We start from the raw sequence: 25,580 nt of genomic DNA, 5'->3' as shown, positions 1-25,580 counted from the left end.
TGTACACTTTTGGATTAGATATAGGTTAGAAGATCCTTACTCTAAATTCTCTTTCTACTTTTATTTCTTCTACATATTTTGTTTTTGTTAGAATAGATAAGAAGGAGTCAAAGAAACAAGAAAAGATCAACTTATACTTGATAACAATGGTTAGAGGTAAGTGTATTTAGATTCCCGTTGTGTTGTACATTCACATGTACATAATTAGTTTAACAAGAAAAACATTTCGAAACAACTTTTTGAAATGTTTTTTAAACATGTTATCCGATTACTATTTTATCTTATATACTATCACATCATAACAGTGTTACAACAAGTGTAGATGTAAACTAATGTTAAAAGAATTCCAAAATATTGAAGAAATTTTTGAATTAAAATATGTTTGGAGTTATAGGGACTTAGTGTCACTACTCCAACAAAAGCAATTCAGAATTTATTTTAATGTTGTTTAACATATAAATAAGAATATAAAAAAATCTCTCTTTTCCCCTTACAATGTGTTTGGCTTGGGTTTTATTTGTAAAACATATTTTATTATATCACAAACACATTTTTTAGCAATTTTTTATCTTTTTAATTACCATTTTATCTTACATACATTACATCGTAAAAGTGTTACATTATATTTTCAAAATATTATTTCAAATAATCTCCTATTCAAACTTTAATTCTAATCCCAATCTATATATATATATATACACACACAGATATATAAAAATGCAACACTGGAGAGGAATAGGAACCGAAAGAATAAAAGAAGCAGCTTTTTTCTCTTCCATCGAAGACGCAACGCTACGCCAGCAAAGAATCAGCAAATCCAAAGCAAGGCCATCCCCTTTCTTTCTCGCACTTCTATAAATACTTTAGTAGTATATTAGAGGGAGTAGTACCCGTTCTCTTACTCTTCAGTGCGATGAGTAGTGGTAGTATATAAATGCACACCTAAGCGAAGAGATCAAGGGAGAAAGGAAGCGCAGTTCAACTGAACATCTTCTTTCTTTCGGGCGAAATAGATAGAAGTATCTAATCTGAGAGAAGCTATTTTTCAGGCAAAATATCCTATTTCTTTTTACTATCTTGACAAAGTTTATTGAGCCCACTTTTGAGCGTTCTGTTTAATGCACTTTTATTCATCCCTTTTCTCCAGATGATCTGAACACCTCAAGCTCATTTTCTCTATTCAGGTTTGCACCTATCATCTTGTTTTCTATCTTTCTAGAGAAGATATATAGAACAAAAAATGATTTTTGGGATTTTTTTGATTTCTTGTTTTGTTCGATATTCAAATTCCTGGAACCCAATTTAGGCCTAAATGGAGTAAAAACCAAGTACTAGTGCAAGAAATCATGAGTGAAGAATATTCCAGCCTGACTGAATCTTTAGCATTTTTCCCTTTTTGTTGCTTTTTGCAGAAAATATCAGTACTTGACAGGAATTTGTCTCCAGGGAGTTATTGAACTTCTGCAACAGAGAAAAGTAGAGCTGTGAAGCACCAAAGCACCAAAAAGGATCTCTCTTTCCACCCTACACTTGTCACTTGAATCTTGAAAGTCTACTTTTAAAGTCTCAGTCTTTACGCTCTTGATCCAGCTCAGCTTTAGCTCATTCACTCATCACAATCACATCTTGAAGGCTATACTTTTGTCTGGAAAGGAAGAATTGCAGTTTTTCGTTAAGAAGATGACGGGTCAGCAGAATATGTTGAAAATGATGTCACTAAAGCATTTGCTGGTGATCTCTTTGGCCTTAAATGTTGGTTTGATCTCGAGAGTCATGGAGGTTTCAAGAGAGGAAAAGCATGTAAAGAAGGTCAAGGATGCTGCAGGCTCTAAAACGGTGTCGTATTCATCCTTTTTACCAACTAGTACAGCAGCACCAGCAGCTCAAGATGATGGGAGTATTATCAATCTTGATCAGTAAGTGGTAGCAATTATTTTCCCAAAATTCCAACTTGGTTTTCATTTTTCTTTTGTTTGAGTACAACTTATCCATCAATCCATCGTCCTTTTTGCAATGCATCTGCACCTCTTCTGCTGCAAAATTCATTTGGTTTTGCTGTTTTCCTGTGCTTTATTTGATTTTTCTTTTGCTTGTGGGGCGGGATGGGGGCGGGTAAATGGAGGAGACGAGAAGAAAAGATTTGACCAAGGCCCAGCTCTGTATGTTTGGCCTTTTTAGTTTTGGTCGGTCAATGGCTCAGTGTGCTGGCTCTGGTCTCTCTCTTCAGTCTTACTATTCTTCTTCACCTTTTTTTTCCCTTCTCCATTGGGGATCGAGTTCAGTATTAGAATATCTTAAAGGTCAGTGGGAGGAGTCATAAAATTTCATTCAGAGGATCCTTCGGATTTCTTTTACTAAGAGAAATTGGTTTTTTTACATACCATCTAGCATCACTAGAAAGATATCCCATCAAGATTTCCTAGTAGTATTATTTTGGCGGTTCTGCTTTGTAATTGAGTTTTACTACTATTAACTATTTTTTCCTACTTTTTTATTTTCATTTTGTTGGAGTGGGTCAACTTTTGTAGCTCTAGCAGATGTCCCATGAAGTTTTCTATTACTAGTATTAAAGGCGTCCGATATTTGCTAGGATTCACTCAGGTGCCATAATTGCCAGAGTCAGTGATTCACGTTTTGTCACTTTGGGAGACAAAGACAAGTCTTTGATGGCTGTAAAATCAAAAATGTGAAATCCAATGGTGCGTGTTATGATACGTTGTAAGAAAGCTTGCTGTCTTTGTACTTCGACAATTTGCTTTGCTTCTTCCTTCCCTTATGCTTTCTGTTCCCAAAGAATCTACTGGCATCAAGATACAAGCATGCCACCATGGATGGTGGTGGTGGTGGTGGTCCTTTGCTTCTTGCATTGACCAGCACCATCAATCTTGTGCTCACTAGTACTAACTTCTTAGCGGACCTCAAACTACTCAAAACTCTTCATTAGCTTTCATTTTTGGGTTGATTTGGATTCCAGTGCCACCATGTTAAGCATAAAGTCACTTTATTTAGGCTACATTAAATTGGAGGTACAATTTTTTTGTTTTTGTGGGTCATTTTCTTGGCCTTGTGCATTTGCTTCATGCATGCTTTTTGTCTTTTGAAGGGGTCTGTAAGACTAAAGTTGGGGGTCTAAATAGTTTGTACTTCACTTTATAAAAGGATTAATTTTGACATTATATACACTGTCAGCATTGGATGAATGATAACTATGCAAAATTTGAATTTAAAATTTAATTTTTGCACATGTGTCATGAATTCAACGGTGACAGTATATACACTGTCAGTGTATATAAAATTTATTTTTTATAAAAAATCCCCTTTTACACCATAGCAAAGCTGGGATCTAAAGAGTTTAGGTGGGTGTAGCTTAGCATTTAAAGAAAATTTTAAAGTCAAATTAGGTCCATTGCAAGTTTAATGCATGAGAACTAGGAACCTAAAACGTGTAGTGCTTGTCAAGATTGGACCATTATTCGGTCCTCAACATTCAATGTGGAGAATGAATTTTGGTCCTGATGCTAACCTTTCATTCAATCAATGATTTTGATCCTTTAAGTGGAGATTGGACCCACTGGAGTTGGCTTCCATACCCACCTTCCATTCCATATTTGAATCGTTGCATTGATGAGGACCACAGTGAAAACTTGCTATTTTTTTTTCCCTTCTTTTTTTTCCAATTACGAGTCTGATTCATGTATATTTTGTTTATTTAAGTAGCAATTTTGCATGCAGAGCCTGACCCTTCATTCATTTCAGCCACTGAAATGTGTTTCAAATCCCTGCTACAGCCCATTTTGTTTATTTTATAGGCGGCCTCATGCATATGATTCCAAGGCATAATGGTACTCAAATATGCTCATTGTATACTTTTAGTAGGCAAGAACCTGGATGGACCATCTGTTGTCTGGGTCTACTGAGGACGGTGCAGGAATCAAGAATATCGGTTAAAAATTTTAAATATTCAGACTCATTTGAAAGTTCTAACAATGTGGGGTAACTATGAATGGTATAATGCAGGAATTGTTAATTATGTTTGTAATCCTATGCAGCGGTGATCCGACAATGTATGAGAGGTATTGGCAGCAGATGGGGGACAGAACCACTGTTGTGATCTCGGGCTGGCAACTGATAAGTTATTTTTCTGATGTCCGAAACATTTGCTGGTTTCTGGAGTCTGCATTTGCGAATGCCATTGTTAGGTTGCACAAGCAGGTTGGGAATGCTGTAACAGAAGGGCGTCATATTGTGGTTGGGACAGGTTCCACGCAACTCTATCAAGCTGTATTATATGCTCTCTGTCCGGAAAATGCTTCAGAACCGATGAGTGTGGTGTCAGCTGCTCCATTTTATTCTGTGAGTTTGTAGATTTTAAGGTTTGACTCATTTGTTGTTCAATAAGCCAAAGTAAGGGACGTTTATGTGATTGACAAAAGCTGGCATTCTTGTTCTTGAATCCAAAGCAAACTAACAAATTCAACCCAAAAACTTCACAATTTGATAATCTATCTTCTTGCTTTATTCTATAATCTCAGTTGATTTGTATCTGACTTTTCATTATTTTTCCATTAAATGTTTTAATGTGGTGCCAAGATGTTCACAGCAATTATCTGTTAATACTTCTTTTCTTTTTTTGGAAAGTGGAAACCTTCAATTAGTCATTACTCATTTCCAGACCTCTTGATTTATGGCCGGCCCTCTGTCCATTGATCACCTCTGGCTTCATGCTCTCGTCTTTCGTCACTTGTATGTTAGGATGGTTTCTTGTGCTTAACTTCTCCCCAACTCTGTTTTTAGATAAACTTGCATCAGACACAATTCTTTTCCTAATTTACAATTTTTGGTCTACATCCCATTTGTAATTTCAAAGGGCAAAACTCTCAATTTGCAATTAACCAGGGTAACTTTCAGGATTCATGCTCAATTGCCTCAGGAAATTCACATGATCATCTGCTCCTTCAAATATCCACATTCTGATAAATCTCCTGGATAACAATTTGAGAATTTTTAAAGTGTTAAATGCATTATAGGATGAGGAAGATTTATTCTAAAACTTTTTTGTCTAGATATCTTTCCACTCTCCTAAATTATGGAACACATAAGCACAGGAAGAATGAAAGTTTGTTTATCCATGGGAACAACAATCCTTAGCAGATATAATGATCCCTAGTCAACAAGTTGCTGGCTGCAAAATAAAGGTTCATGGTAAAGGGAATTTGGTAATCTTTGAATTATGTAGTCTTAACAATGATGCTTGTCAAACTATTGTAGCAAGTTGCAGGCTTAGTCTATGGATAGAGATATTATTTAACCATATCTCATAAAAAATTGTCTGTGGAAGCTCATCTATGTCAATATTACTTAACTGTCTCCCCTAAAAAACAGTATGTGGAAGCTCATATATGTCCAATCTATCACCGAATTGCAGTCGTACCCGCTGATGACCGATTTTTTGAAGTCTGGACTCTACAAATGGGCTGGTGATGCTTACAAATTCAGCAAAGATGAACCCTATATTGAGCTTGTAACCTCTCCTAACAATCCAGATGGAGCATCACGAGTAGCCGTTGTTAACCGCAAACAAGGAATTTTAGTCCATGACCTGGCTTACTACTGGCCACAATACACTCCTATTTCTTTCCCTGCGGACCATGATATCATGCTGTTCACATTCTCCAAAAGCACCGGCCATGCTGGTACACGCCTAGGGTAAATTCCTTTGATAACGAGACAATTGCAGTCTCACAACCCCCCTTCTTTTTTCTACCTTTCGTTCTGTAGGCCTATTATCCTATAATTCTGCATTATGATCAGTTAATTTACCTGAAGAAGTAGTGCATTCACAGATACATGATTGAGCAGCAGACAATTTATTGCATTGTCATCCTTATAGATGCATACTAGGAGGAAATCAGCTGCTTTATCAATTTTCACTTAATTTTCAGTTGGGCTCTGGTCAAAGATGAAGAAGTTGCTAAAAGGATGACTAAGTATATAGAGTTAAACACCATTGGTGTGTCAAAGGATTCACAGATACGTGCAGCAAAGATTCTAAATCATGTGGCTGATAGCATTGAACATGGTCCTGAATCTAAACGAAGCAATAATTTCTTTGAATTTGGGTATAATCTCATGGCACTGAGGTGGGCACAGCTTAGAGCTGCTGTGCATAGAAGTGATCTTTTCAGTTTACCCAGCTTTCCTTCTGGTACCTGTCGTTTCAGCGGTCATCATTTCAAGCCACAACCAGGTAATCTCAATATAATGATAATAGCCATACTGGATTTTTCTGTTTATCATCTCGTAATTAATCCTCTTGATGCTTCCGACTATTCCTTTTCCCCCCTCTCCTTCAGCTTTTGCATGGTTAAAATGTGAAAGGGACATAGAGGATTGTGAGAGCTTCCTACGTTGCCACAAGATTTTGACGAGGGGAGGCAAGCATTTTGGAGTTGGTCCAGAGTATGTGAGGATCAGCATGATGGCCCGAGATGAAATATTTGATCGGTTTACAGATAGATTATCTATGATCAACTCTTGAGAACCATCATAGGTAGGGTAACTTTGTCATATAGAAGGGAAAAGGGTTTAGTATTTTAGACATACGTGTTTGTAAAGAACTAGAATGATAAGGATCTTAGTCATTTTCTTCATTTAACCTATCATATAATCTTTTCGGTATTGTCATTTTATTTTGGAAGGATCGTTTTTTAATTTTTAGGTCAATGTGTGCATGTATGCAAGCTCATGGGCGTATTCTGAATATATATGTATTAGCATATATGGAAGTAGAACTACATACATTAGAACGTATTCCAAAAGATGAGCAGTACTAGGTTTTGGTGATGTTTACTTTCATTTCTGTGATCTGGTTGTGTGCTAATATGGCTTTGCCGACTTTGTTGTCGTCCTCAGTTGCCAAGGCGGGGAGAAAAGTACAGAACAAAATAAAACAAAACTATAACAGGAACAGCAAAGTCAATCCCAGATAGGTAAAGGCTATAGATGCAAACCCTGAGAAGGAAATCTGAAGAATTGAATATATAAAACCAGTGATGTAGCGTTAATTTGCATGGCAGAATTTGACAATGTTGAGAATGAACAAGCATAAGCCCCTAATGAAAACATCCTGCTAGAAGCAATCTGATGCAACTATGAACAAGCTTAATAAGAGGTTCAGTACTGATTCTACCATACGCAACTTCATAAAAGAACTCACAAAAATGCTCAAAGGCCCTCATGAATGAAGCATCGAGTAATGACTTTGGATAATACACTTACTGATAGCTTGCTACAAAGTCATCAGAATCCACAGCAACTGCAGGCTGCTTTCAGATAAGCCTTAGTTCATATTCACCAGCCATTGTTATGTATCTAACCCATGGAAGTGCCTGATATCCACTTTTCTCAATGATCTTAAGATATCGAACCTGTTCAATGCACAAACAAGTTTGGTTGATCGTTATCACAAATCCAAAATTACAAAAATACTAAAAACGGTAGGGGGCATATAGAAGCTTTTCAACTTAATTCAGCAAAGGCAAAATATATATCCTGTCCATGAGACAGGAACATGGAACCTGTCCATGAGACAGAAACCATGAAAGCATGCATGTTTTGAGTTTTTAGTTCCATTAGAGAATCTTCCTCCCTATCCCAAATTTCACATATGAATTGTGATGAAATGAAGAATTCCAGAACAAACCACCCCTCCCCCCTCTTTTTTTTCTATTTTCTCTTGCATAGTCTAACAAACAAAATAACTGTAAGAGATAAATCTACTACCCAGGGTCTATCTGAAACTGTAAAGAACTTGGCAGCAATTAGCATCACAACCAAGAAAGCTGCAGGACCACCTTATATTACCATCTTAAAGTTTCGGCACTAAATCACTTTAAATCTCAATAACCCAATAAAGCTAAAAGAGCATAACTTCACTGCTAGCCAGTTGGATCCAGTTCATAAAGTTGTGGCAACCGGACAGAAAAAACTTGGGTCTGCCAGAACCCAACCCCAGACCTGAAATCCTTCATCTCCAGGTACCTAGTAGCTCCCAGAAGCTTCCTCACATACTAAACCCATTTTGCCAAATCGCTAACTACTACAACCTAGAGGGCCTAGACTAAAACCCACCTCAACCTCCCTACACCAAAAATAGGTCTCTTTCCCCAAAAAACTTGCCCCTGCTAGCCTTAGCCGATTGCACCGTTTTATGCCTAGGGACTACCCACACCCACATCAAACTTCCTCAGACCTTTCAGCCTGCCCTCTGCACACACCTCACCATCTCCATTCTCATGTGCTACAGCAGCCCCTTTCCCCTGCCTTCTGTCTTCCACTAGCAGAAATCTTCCATGGCAAATATTTCAAACAATAGTTGGGTGGTTTACAGCAATAGTTGGTTTTACAGAGAAGAGAGGGGAGAGGCACTTAAGCAACAGCTGCAATTTTTCCCCCCACTTTTCCTTCCATAGTTTTCCCATGACTGGACTTACACCTACGCATAAAAATAAATAAACTTCAAGTAATTAAAATGAGGAATAGGACCAAAGTCATTCTAGTCAAACTCTACTCAGAGCTACTCTTGGAAAATGGCCTCTTTCCACCAACAAGTGTCACTGATATTTATTAACATGTATAACTGATTGTGCACATGCACCAAAGGATAATGTAACTGATCTTTTAATGCCTTTCTTTTTAAACGTTGGATACATTTTGGTTAGAGCCGTGTAACAAAGAAGTACAATATTCTCACATTTTTTTGGTTAGTCATAGGAATAACACTAAAATTCATTCTTATCTAGTCAAATGGAAGGACTGGTTTTGAACATTTACAGAGAAACCATATGATCCTCAACAAAAATGTTTTAGCCATAAGCATGTAGGGAACACTTAATATAATATCCCTGCACCAAATGAGACTAAATTCTGACTTCATTGAGACAAATGCCAACCAACTTCTCATACCTGAATACCAGAGACAGTAAAATATGGAATCTCAAACTTCAGACGAATAGGAGCTTTTCTGTCAGGAGCTGCATCTTCAGAACTTATACTAGGAAGCCGAAACTCAGCCCTTAGGAGATACTCCTATGAACGTCAAAATTGAAGGTAAAAGATTGCTTGACAAGGAATGACAGCAAAGTACGGAGCTCTTCCATGAAACTCATACCTTATTACCAGGAAAAGATTTAATTTTCCATAATAACGCATCTTTCTCTGGTGCATAAGTAGCAGATCCCATTGAGGTTCGTACATTGGGATTCATTGCATCAGATGGCAAAGGCAACTCGATTTCCACATTTGTTGCAGTGCTGAACCATGATGGAGATGTAACAGTAAAACTATTAAGTCTTTGCACAGATTTCTGAAAGTCAAACTTAAAATTTCTTTGAAAAGATTTTAAAGTAAAACTATAAATTTATTTTGCATAGGTTTCTCAAACAATAGAGAACGTCAAGATAGCTGTGCTTCAACCATATTGTGACAGACTTATAGAATGACAACAATTGCTTATGTACATGCAAAAGGCTAAGGCTACAATACACTCAGTCCCACCAAGGCCTTATGAGGGCGGCCATGCCTGGTTTTTCCTCTTGGCCTCACCAAACAGTATCTAGGATTGAATAATTGTATTGCTCTCATGATGTGGAGGGTCCACAGATGAAATAGATAACGCTTCATGAATTGAAATGCAACGTCAGCCAATTATAACAACAAAAATGATGATGTCAACATGTTATAAAAAATATATGGATGTGGTCTTGAGCTCTGTGACACCTCTACTACATAATGCTGAAGGACTCACACTTAGGGATACAAAAATAGCATGCCTAGGAACCAAATCAAGTACCAATAAAGGCAAAAAATACCAGTATAAATACATAATCTGTGAAAAGCAACTTTTGCAAGACAAAACCTATTTTCACAGTTCAGAAACAAACAACCATTCACCTGCGCTCTTTGAATTGGCTCCTGGCCTTTACGGTAAATTCAACCCTACTCCTTGAGTGCCTTTCAACTTGAGCTTCCACCCAAATTAGTGGTTTTACCTGAAATTTTCAGAAGTGCTAGCTCAGGATCTCAATATCCAAAACCAAAACAAAAGCAAGAGAATCTACATGCTCAATGCCTTGTATTCATCCCATACAAATTAACTAGGCATCACCTACAATGAGCCAACTAAACCCTATGCAGACGCATTATTCTAGTGAGACAAAAAGACTAGTGGAGGATATAAAGCGCACCTGAGTACTAAGTCTATATGTCATGAGATCAAATGTACCATCAGGTGGTATGAAAGATATTGTTCGGTCATTTTCAAACCGAGCCAAACGTACACACCTAACAGTAAACATGAAATGATCAAGCACAAGATTCTGAGAGAACACGAAGTTCTCATTCTGAGAATAGCATGAGTGTGTCTCATTTATAAAGCACTCACATGGGGGGCGGGAAGGGGAAAGGAACTGAAGCTTACTGGTGAAATTTGATATCATCTAAATCAATAGCTTTTCCTTTTGTAGAACGACCCTGAGCTTCCAAAAGAACTCTGTCATTAAGGCCTAGCTTACACTCAGGCATGCCACTGCAAAAAAAAATCATGAATTGTAATCTAACAGCATTAGGAAATCATTGCTAGAAAATGATAACTCAACCAATAAAAATGCTAACAAACCCCTTTCATGAACATGTTTCATCCACCAGAAAGGAATTCCAGTAAAAAAGTAACTAACACAAGATACAGTCTTTTGGCCTATGATCTGTGTTTACATGTTTATATATACAAACCTAGTGAAAACATAAGAAAAACAATGATTACTTGGGTCCCTGTTGAAGCTTTGTTTATCAGGTGAAAACAAACCAAACTACAAAATATTGGTGATTTAGCTAACCCTAGGGTTCTCAATAAAGAAACAATTCTTCATTAACAAGAAATATTGACAGAGTATCTGAAGTCTCAAAAAGAAAGAGAGTCTGCCGAATTCTACTCTAAGCAATTAACTCGATTGGCACTGCAGTTACAAGAAGCATAACTTCAAAAAGGATGTTCCTTTTTCTGGAGCATTACATGAGACCTGGCCTAATTGACCTATTCATGGAGGCCAAGTGACTCTAAACTAGCTACCATCACATACACTGGATCTTATATAGATGCAACAATCACTATTCTCCCCCCCCCCCCGCCACCTGGATCTAGTATAAAGATATCACAATTTGATGCTCTAAGAACCAATGTATTTTAGGTGACCCAAATGCTTATAAGTGCAAGATTTGTGTCACTGACATGGGATATTTGCGACATAAGAATGTCAGAAATAGTGAATATGGAAAGATCCTCCAGATGCAGACAACGCAGACATTTTCTACAGCATGTTAGTCTAAATGAGCTGACACAATAATTCATTCTTTCGCTCAACCATCATGTTCTTATGTTGCTGGCATTACATATTAATCAGTTTAGACGTAACTAGACTGTGATAAAGAAGTCAGAAACTATCAAAAGACAGTAAGGCAAGGCACTTTGAGAAAGATGGAATGATCACTATGACACAAGAAGAAACTAGAGCCCAAGAAACAAAGCTAAAGACATCACCAATTGCACAATAGCCCAAAGGATAACTGTCTTATAGTTTTCAGAAAAACCTCTGCCAAAATGCAAAAATGCATGAGTTAATTTTTCTGCAGATAATTCTACAATAAAACTTGGTAGGCTGACACAAAACTGTATCATGATATGACTACTGCATCATCCATGTCGACTAACGACAATATGCCACAAATTATCAAATATTTTAATTGATAGAGCCAGAATTAAGTTTCTGATTCAATCCGCCAACACTCTGATTCATGGTTTGGTATATTTGACTTCAGAGTGATGATTTTCTTGTCACCAGATAAGTTTCACTTCCACAACCATAGCATGATAAAAACTAAACCAACTTTTCCAGTTTACAGATCAATAACCCAAGTGAACACTTGACTATGCCTTCACCTTCCAAAAAGAAGCTACAATGACATTAGAAAAAAGTACCACCTCAATCATGAAAAGTATCATTATTTGGACAGTGGCCTGGGATAAATATTCCTATTTCAGTATCATAGTTCTCTATTTACCATGGAAAAACCTAGTATATACAACCATTTTCATCTTTCAAGTTTCGTTGATCAAATTCTGAAGAGAGTCCATCTGCTTCAATCTCTTCTTTTTGGCCTTTAATTTATTTCTTTTGCATCATTCATTAATTTCAACAAACATGGAATCCAATCTTTTTGTGACTTAGCAGACACAGGGCTGTTGAGAGAAGGAAAAAGAAACCATGTCATTTGTAGTCTTCTTTGTGCACTTAAATGAGGAGTTTTCTTAGCCATGAAACCCTACATTGTAATGCATAAAGAACCATATGCAAGGAAAAGTACAACTCATCAACAGGAAATAAGGTTAAGCCAAGCACCTCAAATAGGTTCTCATTTTCAGAGCCCCAATCACTTCTGAACGAACTATCTGGCCATTGCTGTTCACCAGTATATTTACACTTTCTACCACATCCAGGAATACCTGATACAACATGATAATAGAAGCTTAGTTTTTTTTCTTCTTTTTTTGCCCTTTTACTGATAAATTCAGGAGTTTCATCACTAAGGAATTCAATTCAAAGTAACAAGGAAAAAACAAAAAAGAAGCTTGGCATACTTCATTTTTCTTATCCACTATTCCTTCACTGCGCCATGAAACTGCATTTGTCACAGCCATAGGGGGGCGCTGAGTGACCTCCATTCTGTATGCATCAGTCTTGATAAACTCACTAAGAATCTTCGCTTCCGTGTATTGAGGGTAACCAAAGTCCATCATCTCATCAAGTAATTCGTACTGCAATTAGGGCGTTCCATATTCATGTGAGGCATAGAACATCATGTAGGGGAAAAAGAAATTTGTTCTTCACACTCACCACAACAACAAAATTATCTCTCAAGGACTCCTCCTCGAGCTCTTCAAAATAATGCTTGAAAACCTGCAACAAGAATCAACCATGGTAAAAAGAAAAAAATGTTTAAATAGACATTTAAGATTCCTATTGTATCCAAAACAAAATAAAACTATGATCGGCTAGACCGCTTACATCAACTACACGATGCAGGAAAAGGAGAAGGCTGGCAGCGTTAGAGTTTTGCCTTGACGCCGTCATCAAGAAAACGTTGTTGTGTTGAATAAACATATAGGTCACACCATCATCATAACATACAGGACCATGAGACTCTATGTCACCCTATAAAAGATCAAGACCACATTGGGCAGACAAATACAAATAATCAGTCGAATACAGTACAACTTTAATTATCCAAAAAACTAAACCAGGAAGCAGATAGGAATGAATGAACGCCAAAGCTGTAACCACAAATATGTATCCAGTAATCACATTCCAGGCAAGGAGAGATCAAGAAGATTAAGGGAAAAAAAGGAGCAAAAGTTCCTAACAAGATTGATTAGCTTCTTGAATTGCTCCCTTTACTAATGTAGAACTACAGTTTCTAGTAATTTTAGCATCTTCATTGCATGTGGCTAACCATGTTTAAAGAATTTAGTCATGTTTAACTAACTGATGACATTATAACACCAAATCAAGAGTTTATGAACTGGAAACTACTTGCGGGACATGACTGATCAATAGAAATACCCCACCTTTGTCATATATTCTATACATCACACTAGATGGATATCATATTCATGGAATACGATTCATGCCTTGGTGGTGAAATGGTAGACACACGAGACTCAAAATATCGTGCTAAAGAGCGTGGAGGTTCGAGTCCTCTTCAGGGATCAATACCGATTCAATCCGAGCTCTTGTCCTTTCAGATCATGGAAAAAAGAGACTCAGATGAATTTTCTACATGCTGTTCAGTTGCAAAGAATCAGTATGGAGAAATTAGGTTTTCATAAACAACGAAATATTTTGGTTAATCAGTTGCACCAGATAACAATCCAAACAATGGCCACAATTATATTGAGCCTTCTTTCATCCTTATTACACTCATATATTCATCTGGTGTCACACGATAAGTTCCACTCAACTCAAATAGTTGAGAGTTTGGCTTATCTCCTATTGACTACTGATGCACACAAAACCACAGCTAAAAATAACTTGCAATTAAACTTTAAGCAAGGCAGCCTCTTCAAGAATTGCGTATTCACAATTCAAGTTGCTACTTCAAAAATTTTCATCTCATTGTCGTATCACTTTCCTTCAAATTTTGCTCATTCTATTTCCATAATTTCCTCACCTTTACTTCACCTTCACCTTCAACTCCTCCATATTTTTTCCACCATCCAAAACCGGAAAAGACTTGATTAATTAAATCAAGATATCATGGCCTCTTTTAAAAAATTAAACGCAGCATTTTCCAGTTTTAAAGTCAATGACTAAAGTACAAATACTTCCCTGTATGCTACTTTATCCAAATTCAAGCCAGAAAAGAAGCAATGCCAGTTCATTCTCCAGAAATCATGCTTCAAATCCAAAAGTTTCAAAATCAAAAGCTGCCATTTAGATCATTAAATACTAATGCATCCACATAATTGATCATCCTCTTCCTTTTCTCATTAGAAGCCACATCATAATTCAGTAATCCTACCACATTTTCACCTCTCAAAATATCAATATCCTCACATAAATCACCTCTTTCTCCAGAAGCTTAGCAAAAAACTTTTCAGCTTGAACAGCAGAGATGTCCCCACGATAATCCCGGCTGATCAAGCATCGACCCTTGATGTCCAAGACGAAAAGCGCCGATGTGGCGCCCACCATTGCTGATGAACCAACAACCTCCTGCAACAAAAACAATAAAAATTCAATCTTTCTTCAAATTCGCTTAAATCTGTGAAAAGGGCTCGTTAAAATTTGGTTTTTCAAGAAAAAGGGAATTGAGTTGCAGTACCACAAAATGAGTAGTAGATCAATCAGCTCTCAGCTGAATAATGAGTGGCCTGGCGGTAATTGAAGATGGGATCTTTTGATATCTGACAAAGTTGTTTTGCTTGTGTTTTTGTTGAATGTCTTGGGTTGGTGTTCTTTCTTTCTTCTTCTGGTACTTCTTTGGAGAGAAACTGGAGCAAGTTACTTGACTTAAAAAAACTTGCAATTTTTTGAAAAAATAATCCTTAAAAAAATAAAAAATGAATCTATTTAATTTATTTGTTTAGTTATTTATTTTGGTGTTGACTATCTATTTTAATTTAGCCATAGTTATCTTGAAAAAAAATATTACTGACAAATTTGTCCTTTGTATCTGAAGCTATTGTTAGAGGTTTGAAATTTGGAAGTTAGTTCTCCTTTTTGGAAAAAATTTACTGTCTAGTGACTAATTTACCACTCTATCTGAAGTTTAGATGTTTGAAGTTTGGAATTTTTTGTTTAACTTTTTTTATAGGAGAAAATAGGATTTAAGAAATGAGGAAATAATACCGAAATGAGAAGAGAACAAGGAGTTAGAATCCTCTCAATCTTTAATTTATGGGATTTCAACCCTATTTAAAGTTCAAAATTTATTTTTACTTAAAAAAATAATTTCAACTCTATATTATTTTGAAAATCGTAGCAATGTGTGAAATAGTGGGTCAACTTCAAAGGTATGTTTTTTAAGTGTTTGTATAAAATTTTATTGTAATTTATTATAGAATCAGTAGAAAAACTTTTGTATATTTAGGATTTAAAAAAAATAAAAAATTTTATTTTTTATTACTTTTCATTTCCTTTTCCTTTTTCCTTTTCTTTTTTTTTTCCCTTTCTCTCCTCCCTTCCTCTTCTTCCTCTACATCCCTGTATCAAATCAGCTCTTTCTTCTTCCTCCTGACTAGCTGGCTATTGCCTCTCGCCGCTACTGTCTGCAGCCACCCCTTTTTTTTCTTTTTCTCTCTCCCCCTCCCTCTTTCTCTTTTCTTCCTTCCTCCTCTCTCCCTTCTCCTTTTCTTTCCTCCTTTTCTTGCCACTGCCTTCTTTCTCCCTTCACCAACCTCCCATGTCTCCCCCCACTAGTCGAGAGGGGGGGTGATGAATTGGGGGAAAAGAGAGGAAAAGAAGATAAAAAGTGGGGATAAAAAGAAAGAAAAGTTAGCTGGCACGATCGATGCCAGAGCCGACAACGGTGGGGTCGGTGATGGCAGTGGCCAGTGAGTTGAGATGGGAGGATAGTAGTAGAAGAGGAAGATGGCGTGTGTTTTTTTTAATATTTTTGGGTATTTTTGGATGTTAATGTTGATAAAGTTGTTAAAAAATTTGTCGAATGCAAACCCCAAAAAAGCACACTTCCAAGCAAACCCAATAGTATATAAATATATTGAGTTGCTTATGAATTATTACTAATTACTAAATTTATTCCACACTGAATATGTGGATACTAAAACAATAGAATTGATTATTTATGTTCGTTGGATAGAATATCTATTTTGGTCAGATTGAAACTACAATGCACGGTTGGAATTGTGAATTAACCATACATTTATTTATTTATTTGGGATAAAATATAAGTCATAAATTGTGAGTTTAGTTAAAATTGAGGAATAAGAGGAAATTTTAGGGAGGAGATGAAGGAAAATTAGTTGTTTTGTTTGGGATGTGTAGGAATTTCAATTTTTTTTAAGGTTGTTCTTTTTTTTTTTTTGGTAGGGAGAATAAATAAAACCTGAAAACCATTGAGGATATGACTAGGGCTGCAAACGAATCGAGCCGCTCGCGAGCAGCTCGAGTCAAACTCAACTTAAGCTCGATCAATATGTTAGGCCTGCAAGTTAATTTCTGGAATTGTATTGGTTCAGGGAAAGAATCAGAAGGAAGAAACTAGATTGAGAAGAGAGAAAAGAGAAAGAAGAAAAAGAGAGGGAATTAACAGACAGGAGAGAGAAGGCAGCGAGATTCTTTTCATTCAAAAAAACATAATCAAAAATCTGTTACTGAAGGCTATTTATGTAATTGGCCCTCAACTAACTCTACCTATCACACCAGCACCGCCCTTGTTATTAGAACGACGTAGTATTGCTCCCAAGGTCCTAAACGCACAACCCTTTGCATTAAACGACGTCCCATTCTATTTCCTTGTTCCTGATAATCTCTCCCCTTTAAACAAAGCTTGTCCTCAAACTTGAAATTCCGGAAATTGTCTGTCAATGAAGCTTTTATTCTCCCACGAGGCCTCGGATTCTGGTAAGTTGTTCCACTTCACTAGGTACTGGATGATTGGTTTGGCAGCTCGCATTAAAACACGCCTCTGGAGAATCTTCTCTGGCTTCAGCAAACACTGGTCCGATGCATCTACTTCTGGCAAGATGGACTCCACCTGTTGTGTAACTCCCACTTTCCTTTTAAGTAAAGAAACATGGAACACGGGATGAACTCGAGCTCCCTCTGGCAACTTTAGTCTGTAGGCGACTTCCCCTACTCTCGCAAGGATCTGGAAAGGTCCAAAATATTTGGCAGCCAACTTCAAATTCCTTCGTAAGGCCACTGATTGTTGCCTATAAGGTTGCAACTTGAGAAATACCCAATCCCCCACTTGGAAGACACGTTCAGATCTGTGCTTATCAGCAAACAACTTCATGCTATTCTGGGCAGTGGCCAGGTTCTCCTTGATGAGGGACAGAATTTGGAGCCTAGTCTGCACCATGTTACCAGCAGCAGGTACAAGGCTATCATGAAAAGGTCCTAAGGGGAGGTGATTTGGTTTATACTCGTATAATGCTTCGAATGGTGTCACCTGCAAGCTAGTATGGAAGTTAGTGTTGTACCATAACTCAGCTGTAGGAAGCCAACTGCTCTAGTGAGAAGGGTGCTCACTGCACATACACTTGAGATAGTTTTCCAAACACTGATTGACCCTTTCACTTTTACTATCTGACTGAGGATGATACGATGAACTGTAGTGCAGTTTTACCCCGACCATACCAAATAGCTCTTGCCAAAACTTGCTAAGAAAGATCCTGTCCCTGTCAGTTATAATGGTCTCAGGAAGCCCATGCAGCTTGTATATGTTGTCAAGGAAAAGTTATGCTACTTGCTGTGCAGAGAAAGGGTGAGTGAGTCGAATGAAGTGGCTGAACTTGGTTAACCTATCCACCACCACCAAAATGGTATCAAATCCATGGGATGGAGGTAGTTGCTCAATAAAATCCATAGTAAGGTGTGACCAAGCCTGCTGAGGTACAGGAATTGGTTGCAGTAACCCAAGATAAGGAACATTTTCATGTTTGTTCCTCTGACACACATCACAAGATCTCACATATTTGAGGACATCCCTTCGGATTCCAGGCCAGTAAAATAAGGCTTGCACTCTATGCAGACACCCCCTTTGACTTGAGTGCCCCCCAATGGCTGAGTCATGCAATGCTCTGACCACCTTGGTCCTAATGTTATTAGCAGATCCTATATACAGCCGCCCTTTGAACTTGAGCACCCCATTCTCTAACTGATAATCTGGATCTGCATTGGAATCCAGCAATAGCTCAGATAATTTCTGCTGAGCCTCTGCATCTCCCAGGTAGCTTTCTAGCACTTCCTGCATCCAACTAGGCTGAGCTGAGGTGATGGCACAGGTCTGAAGCTCAGCCTCTCCACAGTCAACAGTGTTTCCCTCAATCCTTCTCCTGGAAAGGGCGTCTGCTACCCCATTGTCTGCACCCTTTTTATATTGTATTTCATAGTCTAAACCAAGTAACTTAGTTAGCCACTTGTGCTGGAGTGGGTGAGTAAGCCTTTGTTCTATCAAGTGTTTGAGAGCTTGGTGATCTGTCCTGATAATAAAATGATGACCCACCAGATAGTGCCTCCACTTAGTTACAGCTAGCACTTAGGCAAAAAGCTCTTTTTCATAGACTGATAACCCCAGATTCTGAACTGATAATGCCTTGCTAAGGAAGGCTATAGGATGTCCTTGCTGCATTAACACTGCTCCAATGCCTATCCCACAGGCATCAGTCTCTATGACAAAAAGAAGTTCGAAATTAGGCATGCTCAGCACTGGAGCTGTGGTCATAGCCCTTTTCAAGTCCTCAAAAGCCATTTGAGCTCCATGGTTCCATGCAAAGCCTTCCTTTTTCAACAGCATAGTCAGGGGTTTGCTGATCATTCCATAGCCTTTAATGAATCTCTTGTAGTAACCAGTTAATCCCAAAAAACCTCTCAGTTCCTTGACTGTTCTAGGAACAGGCCAGGACTTGATACACTCCACCTTAGCTGTGTCCATACTCACTCCTGCCTCTGAAATCACATGCCCCAAGTATTCAATTGAGGACTGAGCAAAAGAGCACTTCGACCTCTTGCAATACAAATGGTGTTCTTCTAAAATGCTGAGCACCATTTGCAAATGTTATCCATGTAACTCTAATGTTGGGCTGTACACTAGTATGTCGTCAAAGAAGACTAGGACAAACTTCCTGAGGTATGGTTGAAATATTCTGTTCATCAATGCTTGAAATGTAGCTGGGGCGTTTGTGAGTCCAAAAGGCATCACTAGGAATTCAAAATGGCCGTAGTGTGTCTAGAAAGCTGTCTTAGGAGTGTCAACAGCCTTTACTCTCAGCTGATGGTAACCAGCTCTGAGATCCAGCTTGGACATGTATCTGGTGCCATGTAATTCATCCAGCAGCTCATCTATATTGGGAATAGGAAATTTGTCTTTTATTGTCAGCTCGTTCAACTTCCTGTAGTCTATGCATAGTCTCCAGGAGTTATCCTTTTTCTTTACTAACAAAACAGGGGAAGCATATGGACTGGTGCTATGTATAACAATTCCATTGGTGAGCATCTCAGTAACTTGTTTTTCAATTTCTGCCTTATGTGAGTGAGGGTACCTGTAGGGCTTGAGCTTAAAAGGTTCAGCTCCTGGTTTAAGGTTGATCTGATGGTCCAATTCTCTCTCTAGGGGTAAGCCTGTTGGGGTGGAAAAGACCTGGGAATGCTGTTGCAGGATTCCTTCTATAGACTCTGGAAGGTGTTCATCTGATTCCCTGGCCTCGTCAGTATGCATGGCTGCACAGTTTCTGTGCGTTTCCTGTATAAACGTCTTGATATCCCTACCCCTCACCAATTCCATAGCAAGTTGATTCACAAATCCCTGGAGGTGCAGCAAACTACCCCTATCACTAAGGGCAACGCTGAGAGTATGGAAATCAAACATAATGGGGCTGTACTGGCACATCCAGTCCACCCCTAAGATTATATCCCATCCCCTTAACTCTATTACCTTCAAGTCAAACTTGAATTGATAGTTTTGGATTAACCATGTCACACTGGGACTGGTGGCTCCATTGGTAATATCAGTTCCATCTGCGAGAGTCACAGTGAAGGGACTGACTGCTGATGTGGTAGGTGCAGAAGATTGACAATCCTGTAGTGAATGAAACTATCAGAACTGCATGTGTCTACTAAAATCTTGATTGGAAACCTCCCTAGGTTCCCTATCAGTAGGATGGATTTCCTCCTTATAGCCCCAGATAATGCATTCAAGGAGACTTCTGCAAGTTCCCCAACCCTTCCTGTTAACTCATCCTGTTCCCCTTCCACGTCCTCAAATTCAGTATCCTCCTCCTCTTCAATGCTCACACAGTTTAGACCCCCTTTCTTACATTGGTACCCCATTCCAAACTTCTCCCCACACCTGTAGCATAGATTGTGCTTACGCCTATACTGCATTTCCTCCGCTGATATCTTACTAAATTCCCTGTGTGCTGCATCAGTCTTCCTGGGGCCAGGAGTGATGCCAGGCAATCTATATGAGCTTTGGCGACCTTGATCATTCGTAGTGTTTCTATACATCCCAAACTTGGGTTCCACTGCCATCCTCCTTGAATTTCTGTTCTGTTTCGACTGGATTTCCAGAGAGCACTCTTGCAACTCAGCAACTTCAAAAGCCTTCATCAAAGTCTGGGGCTTAAACATCTTTACCATAGGTCTAATCTTCTCCTTGAGGCCACTAATAAAACTGGAAACAAAGTAAAGTTCGTCCAGCCTAGGATTTTTCATCAGCATTAAAGTTTTTAGTTCTTCGAACTTCTCCTCATATTTCTCAACCGTTCCCCTCTGCTGTAGCTTGTTAAATTCGTCCATCACGTCACGAGAGTTACTTCCAGAAAATCTTTCACACAGAATTTCACAAAATTCCCCCCAAGACAACCCCTGCCTCACCAGTTTCACTCCTTGAAACCAATTGTCAGCTCTACCCTCCAAGAACATCTCTGCGACCTCTACTTTTTGACTCTTTGCTACCTGATAATTCAAAAAATATTTCTGGCATTTTCGAGTCCACTCCCTAGGGTTTCCAAAGTTAAACATGGGCAGCTCCAACCGGGGCACATTAGGAGTGAATTGCCTACCTCTGTGCTCTTGTTGGTGCCCAAACCCTTCAACTGAGGGTGTTAACCTCAGATGCGATGGGGGAGTCGGCAGGATTGAATCAGACAGTCCTCCATCGACGTCAGGGAGACCTTTCTCCTTCATCAGCAACTTCAACACTGTACTGAGCCTCTGTTCCATTTTGTTGAACCTCTGGTCCAGATTTCCCACTACTGTCTCCAATTTCGCGTTATTCTGCTCCAACTCCGTCTGCAGCTTATGCCGCAACTCCTCAGAACTTGTATTCTGCATCGTAGCCATGGATTCCACCAGTTCTTGCAATCGATTTTCCTGCTTCTTGAGTTGCTCCTCCAGCGTCCTAAATCGAGTGCTCTCTGCCATTTTTGATACCTTCGCGGCCAAGAATCGACCGCTCTGATACCAAATGTCAAGCCTGTAAGTTAATTTTTGGAATTGTATTGGTTCAGGGAAAGAATCTGAAGGAAGAAACTAGATTGAGAAGAGAGAAAAGAGAAAGAAGAAAAAGATAGGGAATTAACAGACAGGAAAGAGAAGGCAGTAAGATTCTTTTCATTTAAAAAAACATAACCAAAAATCTGTTACTGAAGGCTATTTATGTAATTGGCCCTCAACTAACTCTGCCTATCACACCAGCACCGCCCTTGTTATTAGAACGACGTAGTATTGCTCCCAAGGTCCTAAACGCACAACCCTTTGCATTAAACGACGTCCCATTCTATTTCCTTGTTCCTGACACAATATCGAGCTTGAGTCGAGTTCGAACTGGTCGAGTCGAAATCGAGCTCGAACTCGAGTTCAAAATATTAAGCTCGTTAGCTCGCGAGTTCGAGTGTATATATATATATATATATATATATTTTTATTTTAAGTATATATTTTTTTATTTTTTTATTTTAAGTATATATATTTTTATTTTTTTAATTTTAATAGTAAAATTACATATATATCCTTAATATTTTATTATTTATTAAGAAAAAATATTATTTTATTTATTTTTTAAAAAATAAAATAATTATTTTTTATTTTTTTAGATCTCGAACTCAAATTTGAAATTGTCAACTCGTCGAGCTCGATTTCAATGAAATTATGTCGAGACTCGGTTGGATTAGGCCAAATCTCGACTTGATTCAGCTCGTTTGCAGCCCTAGATATGAGCCCTAGATATGAGTAACAGTTGCAAGTGACTTCCAATTTCTACCAAATTTTTTTTTTCATTTTTAGGTTTTCTTCCAATTTTTTCCCATCAATTAAAAAAAAGGCCCTGAATTGTTTCTTTTCGTGGAGAATTTTTAAAATTTCCAAAATTAAGAAGAAAGTTAATTACATTTTTCACAATTATTTTGCTTTCTCCCCAGTTCTTCTACTTCACCAAAGCATTAGCATATATGAGGGTATAACTTTCATTTTGCAATCTCATCCTACAAACCACTCTATCAAAAATGAAGTTATTTCATACTACTCGTGAACCCCAGCTATTTCTCTCTATTTGAGAATCAATCACATTATTCCAAATTATGTGAGTTGCATTTATTCACCCTTGTTAATCTAGAAAAAAAAAGAGAAAAAAAAAGGGAGAAATATAAAAGCCATAGGCAAGATTAACAAGGATCAGAAACAAAACGAACATCAAAACCCAATACAAAATTGGGCCGAGCTCGTGACACAAAGCCCACTTCAGGAGCTCATGCTCTGGCTACATCTTGAGTTCTCTGGCCCACGTCTCTCGCTTTCTGACCAACTTGGCCGGCAGTGTCCTGCACGCGCCACTTTGCGAGGTCCATTTGCTCCTGGGAAGACGCCTTCATGAGTCGGATGTAGTTCAGCATCCACGACAATGAAGCAAGTGCAGTGATCCCGAAAGCACCGGAGGTCAAGAACCCGGCCAGGGCCAGCCCTAGGGCAAATACAGCTGGGACCAAAATGGGGCTAAAGATAACGAAAAGCGGGGTTGTCACCGCCAGACCGATGACCGTTCCGACGAGAATCAGCCCGGAAAGGCCTAGCAGGACTCCCGCAACTGGGAGGAGCGTGACAACTGCTAACACATGTGAAGTTGATGGACCCTTCTGAGGAAGGAAGCTTTTGACGGCCTCTGTGGGGCGTTGCTGCAGCTGGTAGTGCTCAGCCATGAAGGGCGGTGGACGGTAGCTTATGGGAAAAAAATCGGAGTTTTTTGCTTTTCCCTTTTTGAGGTGCTAAAGATGGTGAAAATGGCGCGGTGGCGGTCGTGGTGAGGTGCTGGATTTAAAGGGAAGGGAGAATGGACACGTAGAGTTAAGGTGGTGACACATGTTTGAGAAAGGGAGAGTAGTTTTGCATGGAAAATTTGGTGTTTGGTAATGATGATGACTTCACAATTTTGTTAGCATCTATTGATGATGCTTTTCTAGTTTATATATTTATTGGATTTAATGGACACTTATGTTCTTTAACTTAACCCATTGGTTTTTTTTTTCAATCATTTGTTACTTTTCTTAATTTAAAGAAACCATTGGCTAATTGAATTTGGATTAATCATGTTGGACTTAAATCATATTTTTCTCTAGTACAAGTTTGGCACCATGGCAGTCCCGTCTATAAGAATATTTTAAAAACCGGACTGTTAATTGAACCGGTGAAGTGAAAGGGTCGAGATTCAACCGGTCGGATCAGTTCAACTTCGGTTCAATAAATTTTTAAAAAATAATTTATATAAATATATATATGCACAAAATAAGACATGTAATAGACTAATTTAATACTTTACATGATGAAAAGTTTACTATTTTTGAATAACTTGGATTTTTAAAAATAAATTTTTTGAATTATAAGTTAAAACAAATAAATTTCATTTCAATTTCAATTATATCTACCAAAAAATCTTAAATCCAACCCAAAAATATCACAATATTTTGAAATTATACAAAATTCACGTCTATGAGAATTTAGACATTGTGAACTTAAATTTTAATTTACGTTTTGGGATTTAGAGATTGCAATTTAAAAAAGAAAGTTTGGAGTTCGAAAGAAGTCAAGAGAATCGAAAATAGAAATGCAAACTTGATAAGAAACAAAAAAAGAGATAAAAGTAAGTGGTTGTGGCATTAAATAATTTGGGTTAAAGAAAAATAATTCTTTTTTAACTTTTTTAATTTAATGGACAAAAATAAAATTAAAAGATGTAAGAAAACATCAATAAATTAAAAATAAAGATGTTTGACTAAAAAAGGAGTGACAAAAGAAAAGAGGATATAGAGAGAGAGAGAGAGAGAGAGAGAGAGAGAGAGAGAGAGAAAGAGACTTGAAGATTAAAAAGAAAGAGCCGTGAAAGGATGGGATTTTGTAAGAAAAATGGAAAAAAGAAATATGAGTGTTTGTTTTATATATATAAGTTATTAAAAAAATTAATAAAATGTGATAGTGCAACAATATTACTATATTAGTCTTCTATTACAAATGTCATGAGTTCGAATCTTGAAAACTACATTTTGCAAAACGAAAAAAAAAAAAAAAAGGAAAACTCGAAAACCGGGAAAAAATGGTTCAATCCGGTTTCGACGGTTTCACGGTTGGACCGATTTTTGACCGATTTTCTAGCATGGTCAACCCTAACATACAACCGGACCAGTGCCATGGCCTGTTTCCGGTGCAACCGGTTGAACCAACCGGTCCGATCCGATTTTCAAAACACTACGGTGAGGGGTAAAAATAATTGTTAGTGCAACTATTTCTAAACAGTGTAAGAATTCTTGAAATAAACTAATTGTGCATTTTTGAGTAAGGATATTATGATCAACTGTTATTCATATAAGTCATTACATGTTAATTGTGCCAAAGTACATGGCATTCTCTATCCTTATAATTTAAACTATTGTTAACGGCACACTCAATATGTGTGTAATTAGGGAATAATTAAAATGAATCAATTTTATATAGATTTTGTTTGTTACGTATAAAAAAATTATATAAAATTCTCATGAAAAAACTTTGGTTTATATGATTATAGTAATTCGGTAGTTGCAATACTTAAGAGTGACTATGAGTAGTTATATATGGCAAAATTTGATTAGGTGATTAGAATAAAAATTAATTTTTATGGGGATAAAATTGAAAGTTCAAAAGATGAAAAAGAGTTTTTTTTAATTGTAAATGAGAGAATTCAAATTCAAAATTTCTCGTTTGCACTCCTTTTCCTCAAACCACTAACCCACCCCTTCCCCAGACAAAATGTATTTACACAAA

General features: G+C 37.7%; 4 protein-coding genes across 8 annotated transcripts; 1 reads left to right on the top strand and 3 right to left on the bottom strand.

The window, feature by feature from the left end:
• The first annotated feature begins 739 nt into the window (after window positions 1-739).
• On the top strand, window positions 740-6,689 carry LOC113740183 (tryptophan aminotransferase-related protein 2). 2 transcript variants are annotated; one of them, XM_072046021.1, is made up of 7 exons: window positions 740-1,049; window positions 1,148-1,184; window positions 1,413-1,916; window positions 4,050-4,353; window positions 5,426-5,706; window positions 5,943-6,247; window positions 6,354-6,689. In XM_072046021.1, exons 3-7 carry the CDS (start codon window positions 1,681-1,683, stop codon window positions 6,536-6,538), a joined length of 1,311 nt encoding a protein of 436 aa, XP_071902122.1. In that variant the 5' UTR covers window positions 740-1,049; window positions 1,148-1,184; window positions 1,413-1,680; the 3' UTR covers window positions 6,539-6,689. The 2 variants fall into 2 exon arrangements, with proteins under 2 accessions (XP_071902122.1, XP_027123512.1); XM_027267711.2 differs by having other exon boundaries at window positions 740-1,184.
• On the bottom strand, window positions 4,537-15,139 carry LOC113740184 (AP-1 complex subunit mu-2-like). 4 transcript variants are annotated; one of them, XR_003460406.2, is made up of 13 exons: window positions 14,935-15,139; window positions 14,676-14,825; window positions 13,119-13,265; window positions 12,948-13,010; window positions 12,692-12,868; window positions 12,453-12,556; window positions 10,478-10,585; window positions 10,245-10,341; window positions 9,952-10,049; window positions 9,170-9,311; window positions 8,965-9,087; window positions 7,279-7,427; window positions 4,537-4,982 (listed from the first exon to the last, which is right to left on the bottom strand). XR_003460406.2 is itself a non-coding variant. In XM_027267714.2 (12 exons), the coding sequence occupies exons 2-12, from the start codon at window positions 14,802-14,804 to the stop codon at window positions 7,329-7,331; spliced, it is 1,287 nt and encodes a 428-aa protein (XP_027123515.2). In that variant the 5' UTR covers window positions 14,805-14,825; window positions 14,935-15,138; the 3' UTR covers window positions 7,013-7,328. The 4 variants fall into 4 exon arrangements, 2 of the variants coding, with proteins under 2 accessions (XP_027123515.2, XP_027123516.2); XR_011813073.1 differs by lacking the exon at window positions 4,537-4,982 and adding an exon at window positions 5,184-5,796; XM_027267714.2 differs by lacking the exon at window positions 4,537-4,982 and having other exon boundaries at window positions 7,013-7,427; window positions 14,935-15,138.
• A 4,385-nt stretch (window positions 15,140-19,524) lies between these two features.
• Window positions 19,525-21,719, bottom strand: LOC113738959 (uncharacterized). The gene is made up of 2 exons (XM_027266220.1): window positions 20,499-21,719; window positions 19,525-20,373 (listed from the first exon to the last, which is right to left on the bottom strand). The coding sequence occupies exons 1-2, from the start codon at window positions 21,717-21,719 to the stop codon at window positions 19,525-19,527; spliced, it is 2,070 nt and encodes a 689-aa protein (XP_027122021.1).
• Window positions 21,720-22,861: 1,142 nt separating this feature from the next.
• On the bottom strand, window positions 22,862-23,592 carry LOC113740352 (oleosin H2). Its single transcript, XM_027267956.2, has one exon. The coding sequence runs from the start codon at window positions 23,486-23,488 to the stop codon at window positions 23,042-23,044; it is 447 nt and encodes a 148-aa protein (XP_027123757.1). The 5' UTR covers window positions 23,489-23,592; the 3' UTR covers window positions 22,862-23,041.
• Window positions 23,593-25,580: the final 1,988 nt, after the last annotated feature.

Source organism: Coffea arabica, chromosome 4c (genome assembly GCF_036785885.1).
Source record: "Coffea arabica cultivar ET-39 chromosome 4c, Coffea Arabica ET-39 HiFi, whole genome shotgun sequence".
NCBI classification, from domain to species: Eukaryota; Viridiplantae; Streptophyta; class Magnoliopsida; order Gentianales; family Rubiaceae; genus Coffea; species Coffea arabica.
This window is presented reverse-complemented; position numbering and strand designations above follow the sequence as displayed.